Source organism: Arachis duranensis, unplaced genomic scaffold (genome assembly GCF_000817695.3).
Source record: "Arachis duranensis cultivar V14167 unplaced genomic scaffold, aradu.V14167.gnm2.J7QH unplaced_Scaffold_118229, whole genome shotgun sequence".
In the NCBI taxonomy this organism is placed as follows: Eukaryota; Viridiplantae; Streptophyta; class Magnoliopsida; order Fabales; family Fabaceae; genus Arachis; species Arachis duranensis.
This window is the reverse complement of record NW_026263853.1, coordinates 982-9,200: the sequence shown is the minus strand read 5'-3', so window position 1 is coordinate 9,200 and position 8,219 is coordinate 982. Positions and strand designations below refer to the sequence as shown.

At 44.2% G+C, this 8,219-nt stretch overlaps 1 protein-coding gene across 1 annotated transcript; it reads right to left on the bottom strand.

Moving 5' to 3' along the window:
* Positions 1–1,708: 1,708 nt before the first annotated feature.
* LOC127743792 (cytochrome b) lies at positions 1,709–7,359 on the bottom strand. Its single transcript, XM_052255970.1, has one exon. The coding sequence runs from the start codon at positions 7,194–7,196 to the stop codon at positions 6,030–6,032; it is 1,167 nt and encodes a 388-aa protein (XP_052111930.1). The 5' UTR covers positions 7,197–7,359; the 3' UTR covers positions 1,709–6,029.
* Between the last annotated feature and the right edge of the window lie 860 nt (positions 7,360–8,219).

The window sequence follows — 8,219 nt, the reverse complement described above, 5'->3', positions numbered from 1 at the left end:
TTCTAGGCCCTATCTTGGGTTGGCATCAATGTTAGCAGCCCTTCCTCCAAGACTTGCTCCAAAGAATGCCGGGGAGTTGAGTTCGTGCGATAAGAATCAGAGTAAGGGCGGGGGAGAGCTAAAAAGTAAATGGAGTTAATGGGACGACTCCGCCTTCACTAAAGAGGAAGCAAGTAGGGCACAGGCTTTGAGGTTGGAGCCTTGCCCGTGAAGGTATCCCAATAGTTGTGCTAATCCAGCCCATGTGTGTCTTGCTGTCTTCCAGAAGCAAAAAGGAATCCTATCGCTCTAAGAGGAAATGAGGCTGACACTGAGATTTCCTTCCTTTCTGTAAAAGTGAAGACTTTCCGCCTCCAAGCTGGATTTGATTGAAGGACTACTTCCCCCATAACTATCAGAGTTGGAAGCGAATCCCGGATAAGAGTAAGAGCAAACTTATAACTCGCCTTTCAGGCTATGCCCTTTACTTCAAGTTTATTATTTACAAGATTCAACTGAGTAGGGGTAGGAGTCAGGGGTTCGAGCCCTTCTCCCACAATTGGCAAGAGCCAGTGATCGCCAATTCCTTTCCCCTTTCCATCGACAGGGCTCCTCGGACTGGACTAGAGTATACGTTCTTTTGCGCTTCAAGTTTATTATTTACAAGCGATCGAAGTAGGGCAAGTCTCAGTCTTGTATTTGAGGTTGGTGAGAGGGCTGGCCCAGGGCATGCCTTTACTCCAACAGCGGCGAGGGGGTCAATCATCATCGTTTTTCCAGAAAAAGGTAGTTGAAAGCTGGAGCTTTACGAAACGAGTTGTTTTCAAAGCATCCGAGTTGGTAGAGCTTCGAGCGGGAACTTATCGAAAGGAGTGTTGGCAGATCGACCCCCCTTCCATTCCGTGGCACGCGGCGAAGGTAATTGAAAACAAATCAAAACAATGAATAGGAGGGGGCAATAAGAATTCAGTTGTCAATTGTTGGCCCACAGGCACACTTCCTGAAATCGATGTAACTCTACTTACTGTAAAATGGCGGGTTAGGTTTCTTTCATACAGAGATGTCGGCTATTTCACTTGACTCCTATTGAATGATCCGCAAGCCTATAGCCGCCCTCGTGCAAGCAAGCAAAGCCATCCAATCCAGTAGGACTTTGAGCACTAGAGGAAGGTGATGAGTCAGGAAGTCCCAAGTAATAAAGTGATAGAAAGCTGGCCCCCTATTTGATAGAGGTTCTTAATCCCCGGGGATATCTCGTAAGGAAGAATCAGAATCATTTCAGTCCACTGGTTCTAGCTGTAGTAAGCCTGTCGTTCTATTAAGCAAACCTGTAAGTTAGTGATTCAAAGTATAGCCCTGGTGTATGAGATATTGAATTCTCAGACTAAGAATCCGGTATGTTCCCCAGCTAATGAAAGGTGAGCTTGAGCTTCCAGCCCCGCGCTCTACGACTTCGAAGTTAAATCATTCCTCATTCACTTACAGGCAAAAGGCGATAGGCGATCAGTAAATAGCCGAATTGGCATCGATTGAAGAAGAAATTAGTAGATGTCGGGGAATCGAAAAAGCACTTTGTAGCTCTTAATAAGAAGAAGAGGAGAACTTCGGGTAGGCAGGCAACTCACTAGGTATAGGTAGAGTCAAAGATTGTAGCAAGCAAGAGCACAATGTTGTTTTTTTTTTTTTCTATTAGAAAAGATATTAGCAGAGGATTACCTTTTCTTTCAAATCCTAGGCTACGCACCTTGACCATCCTTCTACCTTTACCAACTACTACTAGCAATTACGACAACAGGTGAAATAGCTGATCTTATTCCGAAATAGCTTCTTCTTTTCGGATTCATCTTCTTATGCTCCTAAAGAAAGAGAAGGGCTTTACTCCGAGTTGAAAGAAGAGTTTACATCTTATATATATTTAAGAGACAGCAGGGAATGAATGAACTAGCAAAGGATGGCCTTGACAAATCCTCCTTCGCTCCTGTGGGAGTCGAACCCACTACATAGGTTTCTTCCTTGTTTTACCGACTCAGGTCTCTCTATTCCTGCTAGAAATGTTCGATTTGCTTTGGTGAAGCTGTAGGCCTTACTGAGCTAAAGGCCCCATACGTGGCAACTGAATAAATACCTGTTAGACTCAATCTTTTACCAAAGCCCCCACTCCTTGAAAACTAGATTTCTTTCCTTAATTGCAATATCACAACGAGTCTATAATAGGCGAATTCCAATGCCAGCGCTTTTAGCTAAATAGGATCTATATCTGAACCAAGTAAGGAGGAGGCAGGGGTCATCATGCAGGATCAGCTATACCTCTGAATCCCATAGTAAAGCCTTGTCCATTTCGGGGATGGGCCATGGATTTGATTGGGAAGATTTTGACCCCTTCTCTTCAAAGAGAACCCGCCCTCGTGCTTCTTTATTTCCTTCGCTTGTTAAGGAGTTGGAGCAAGTCTTTTCTGATAAGTTGCCCCTGCTGGCTGGCCCGAAGCGACTCCCCACTTCGAACGCGGGTCTCCGGCAATGGCAGATTTCTGTCTTCGATCGGAGTTTGCACGAATCTGAGGATATTCATACATATCACCTAGTAGTAAAATACGAATCGAATTGAGCGCGACTTCTGCTCATCAAAAGTGGGATTTAGTAAGCGTATTCTAACTAAATAACAGAGCTGCTGAAGGCGGAGGACTCTTGGCCCTATCACACAATAGGTATAGAGTTTGAAGAAAGAAGGTTAGACGATGAATCTAGGGCAGCAGATTCTACTGAAAAAAAAGTACATAGGCTTAAGCATAAGAAAAGGAATTTATTCTTTGAAAAGAGGCCCTTTATCCTATCTGATGGGGTAGGGAAGGATGCTATTTCATTCTCTTTTCTCAAGGAAGATTCCAAACAAAGGAGCTCTTTCATTGAAGTGTCTGCCGCCCGGCCTGGTTACCCCAATCCTTAAGTATTTTCGTGCCATGATCTTATCATTGAATAATCAACGCAACTTCTTTTGGTTGGTCACCACTGGATGATTCCGCGATACACTCCCCCTATCTGCTATTCTATTATCTAAAAGTATCGTCGAGGTATCCTGGTTTCGCCCCCTAGCGGTATAGTTCAATCTTTAGGGGCATCAGGGCCCTCTTTGAAACAAGGAGAAGATTCTAAAAGAGATAAATCGCATATGAAGAAAGTATGCTTCGCTTGTCATTGAAGGCGGTTCCTGCTTCTACCGCGAAAGCAGGACAACGCAAACAAAGGGGGGTAGCGCTGCCCACCTAACAGAAGGCGCGAAAGAAAAGCGAGCCGGGAATTCGGCATCATATCGGTTAGCTGAGCCGGCCTCAAGGAAGAACTTTGATCTTGCCTTTTTCCTACTTTCGTTCCGGGCAGTAATATCAAGTGATCTGATGATCCAACAGTTAAGTCAAAGGCTACGAAAAAACCTTCCTCCGTAAGTTCCTTTACTCTCTCTCTCTTGAGCGCTTTCTGGTGAACACTTTGTGTAACCATTGAGTTCGATTTGAACTAGTTTCAAAGGCTGGATTTCCCTTGGGGAGAACTAGAATCCTATCCTCAGATCTTTCCCTCTTCTGTAATTTTGAGACCAAAAGAAGTAGGGATTGGATCGATGGAACGCCTTTGTGAAGTCTAGCTCTGTTCTATGCCCGCCCCTAAAGAGAAAAGCTTTCTATGATATTCTTTTTTCTAGGGAATCCGCGCTTACTAGACCCTTTTTTTGCAGGCAGGATCTGAAAAGACTAGCTGGACCCGGTTCTGACTAATCACTAAGAGCTCATCGCGAGTTCTCTCGGGGCGGGACCTCAGTAAGTAGGGCATTCAGTACGAAGTAAGCCAAGTGAAGTGATCCCTGCGGCCTATACTAGAAGAGAAGGAAAGAACTTCTTACTCGCATCCCCCTTAAGATGTTAATATGAACGTTTCACAAGAAAGATTGAATCGTGGAATTGATTTTAGTTAGATGAGCTCCTTAAGCTAAGGTAACTCCGGGATAGAGGGACGAAGTGGGCTGCTTTCAAGGGCTAGAATTTCCCTGTTTCGGCGTGAGATTGGCTTAGCTTGGTCTTTCTGTGTACCTAGAGTAAGTTTGCCCATAGCGTAGTAAAAGCTTAAAAGATTCTGGTCCGGTTCGGCCTTATCAAGTATGATTTTAGGGATCCTTTTTTTAGTAAAGTACCCCCCTTTGGTTTTAGGGTTCGATTTGCCAACTGATCCGAGTTGGATTGGGTCAGGAACGGTAATAAGGCTCTAGTTCGACTAGCAGCTTGCCTTATCGAATAGGGGCGAGAGGGAGAAAAAAATAGCAAGTACTACTCTTTCTCTTTGAACGAATCCGAAGCCTATCTTTATAACTGTGGGGAGATGGATTTGATTTGAACCTAAATCCTTGGATCGCCCATGTGTCTATGAAGAGGTTAAGCTAAGCCACTTCTTTCGCCTTTCGCTTTACAGTAGTTATGTGATCTTAGCCTTTAAGCTTTGAGCTTGCTTTTTCAAAAAGATGAGGATGTGAAGCTGTGAACAAAGAGTCTCTTGTCCCGTCTTAGACTGCTCTGGCTCGGTACTGTGTCGATTGGGTCTGAGGATTCTTCTATCCATTTGGTCTTCTTTGTACCGTACCCAGAGAAAGGAGAAGATCGAATTAGCTCTGCTAAGGAATCGAAAGCATCCTATCCGCTAAGAGCGAAAAATCACATATTTAGAAATAAGGTATAGAGCAGCCTACCTCTAGTGCTTTCTTCACTGCCTCCTGACGTTTCATCCACTTCCACTACCAGGGTAGGGCTGGCTGTCGGATGCGCTATGCGCTAAGGCTACTTATTGCGCTATCCCTCATCATTGATTTACCAAACTGCCATCTCATCTTGCATCCGAAAGAAGTGACAGCCTGCCTGAGATGCCATGTTGATATTGCCAGAAGAGAAGAAGGCCTATCTTAGATATGCCTATTTGAACTATGCCTAGCTGCCGAGGGAGAGGTAGCCTATAGACTCAAGGCCTACTACTATGACTATTCTATGGTTTTGCCGTTAGCTGGAATAAGTGTACTCAACCGTGCTAACCTTCGCCTCGTGGCTCGATCAAGGCGCTATCGCATTATCTGAAAGAGCGACTATCCCGTGCCATCTGTAGCTCTTGCCCTGTTTATTATGAGAATAAAGAAGTCCCCTACTCCCGTACTTCACGCGCTATCCTCTATTCCATTATGTATCGCCGCTAGCTCATACCATGTGTCTTTGAACCGCTATTGCTCTGTGTCCGGATTCACTATGCTATGGCTAACTGAACTAGGACCATTGGAAAGAGAGAAGATATTGCCTGTCCAGAAGTAGCTTATGTCATGTCGTGCTACGAATGAAAGAGGTCCCTACCCTCAGTTCACCTTACCGGGCTTGATTCGTGAAAGTCAGCTCCGGCTTTCGGCACCGGTTACGAGAACAGTAAGAGTTCATTCTGTCCCACTTGGCTCAATAGCCGGAGAAAAAATAGCAGCTTATGATGATTCCATTTCAAATGCTATTATTCCTCCAACAGTGGATAGGCAAAGAAAGCAGTCACCCACCAGGAAGGCATAGAGTGAAGCCAGGAAAGGAATTGGTTACTACAGACAGACCAGATTCAATAGCGCCGGTAACACCTCCAAGACCAAGAGCCGCGGATAATCTAACTCTAACAACGGGTATTCATCCCATCTCGAGTTCTAAACTATTCTGATGATTGACACGTTGATTTTAGTACCCCTTAAATGATAGGGTGGGTTCGTATGTTTTTGTGAAAGCTCGGCTCCAGTTATTGCTGATGTCCAGTCATCCACATTGGAATTCCTTGGAAAAGAAGGCTAACTGCTTGTTGGCTGGGAGCTGTATGAGCGGTAAGTCTATTAGCACGATGATTCTTCTTCGCCTTTATTTCAAAAATCTTTGCCCTATCTAAGCTATATAAAAATAGCCAACAAAAAAAGGTATGCGCTTGTCAATTCATTCTTGGTGTAATACGTAAATGATTGGTGTCATAATTTTTCACTGATCAGGTGTGGGCTTACAGGGCTAGGGCTCATCCGTGTAAGAATTAGGAATTCCTCTTCCAACTCGTCCCGGAATGGGCGTTATGGCAAAGAACAAGAAGAAAACTAAAGGAGGAATTTGTCCAATAGTAACAAAAGGTGCCTCCACTGGTTGACATCCGATCCAACCTAGTAGTAAGCGATCCGCCAAAAGCAACCAAAATATTCCTTGGTGAATCGGGCGAAAACTTGAACTACGCACATACATACTTTTAAAAAAAGGTAAAGCCAACAGACATATAAAAACTGGTGCTATTGCGGCTACACCTCCCGATTTGTCAGGTATACTACGAAGAATGGCATGGATCGGTAGGAAATACCATTCCGGCACAATATGAGGCGGGGTGGGCATCGGATTAGCAGGTATATAATTGTCGGGATGCCCCAAAACATTAGGAGCATAAAAAATCCAAATGGAAAAAAAGATAGCAAAAGCTACCCAACCTACTAGATCCTTTACATAAAAATAAGGGTAAAAAGAAATTTGATCCATCTCTGAATGTACACCCAATGGATTATTTGATCCATATTGATGCAATGCGGCCAGATGAAGAAGACTGGCGCCCACTAAAATAAAGGGGAGTAAATGATGAAGACTAAAAAAACGATTTAAGGTGGCATTGTCCACGGAGAAACCACCCCAAAGCCAAGTAACTATGGTATCTCCTACTACCGGTATGGCGCTAGCTAAGCTTGTAATTACTGTAGCTCCCCAAAAGCTCATCTGACCCCAAGGTGGTACGTATCCTGTAAAAGCTGTCACAATCATTAATAGGAAGATTACAACTCCGAGACACCGAACAAATTCCCTAGGACTGCTATAACTCGCATGATATAGACCACGAAAAATATGAAGGTGAACCACAATGAGAAACATACTTGCCCCATTAGCATGCATATAACGGAGCAACCAGCCCCCTTCAACATCTCTCATAACGTGTTCTACGCTGTTGAAAGCTAGATCCACATGAGGTGTGTAATGCATAGCTAAAAAAACGCCAGTCACTATCTGAATGACTAAACAAATACCAGCTAACGAACCGAAGCCCCACCAATAACTAAGATTGCTCGGGGTTGGATAATCTATCAAATGTTGATTAAGTGTGGAGGATATCGGTTGTTTAAGAAGAGAGAATCGTTGGTTCCTCATTTTTCTTTTTCCTATCGTGAGAATTCTGCTCCCCCCAACAAGAGGAAAGACTTCTTTGTTGTCAATCGCTGGTTGGGTTTACCAACAAAGAAAAGCATGGGAGAAACGTGCCAGATCTTGACGCCAGGAGTTTCACCGGAAATCAAGCTTTGACGGGGCGGGGGAAAGAGCGACTATCCCGTGCCATCTGTAGCTCTTGCCCTGTTTATTATGAGAATAAAGAAGTCCCCTACTCCCGTACTTCACGCGCTATCCTCTATTCCATTATGTATCGCCGCTAGCTCATACCATGTGTCTTTGAACCGCTATTGCTCTGTGTCCGGATTCACTATGCTATGGCTAACTGAACTAGGACCATTGGAAAGAGAGAAGATATTGCCTGTCCAGAAGTAGCTTATGTCATGTCGTGCTACGAATGAAAGAGGTCCCTACCCTCAGTTCACCTTACCGGGCTTGATTCGTGAAAGTCAGCTCCGGCTTTCGGCACCGGTTACGAGAACAGTAAGAGTTCATTCTGTCCCACTTGGCTCAATAGCCGGAGAAAAAATAGCAGCTTATGATGATTCCATTTCAAATGCTATTATTCCTCCAACAGTGGATAGGCAAAGAAAGCAGTCACCCACCAGGAAGGCATAGAGTGAAGCCAGGAAAGGAATTGGTTACTACAGACAGACCAGATTCAATAGCGCCGGTAACACCTCCAAGACCAAGAGCCGCGGATAATCTAACTCTAACAACGGGTATTCATCCCATCTCGAGTTCTAAACTATTCTGATGATTGACACGTTGATTTTAGTACCCCTTAAATGATAGGGTGGGTTCGTATGTTTTTGTGAAAGCTCGGCTCCAGTTATTGCTGATGTCCAGTCATCCACATTGGAATTCCTTGGAAAAGAAGGCTAACTGCTTGTTGGCTGGGAGCTGTATGAGCGGTAAGTCTATTAGCACGATGATTCTTCTTCGCCTTTATTTCAAAAATCTTTGCCCTATCTAAGCTATATAAAAATAGCCAACAAAAAAAGG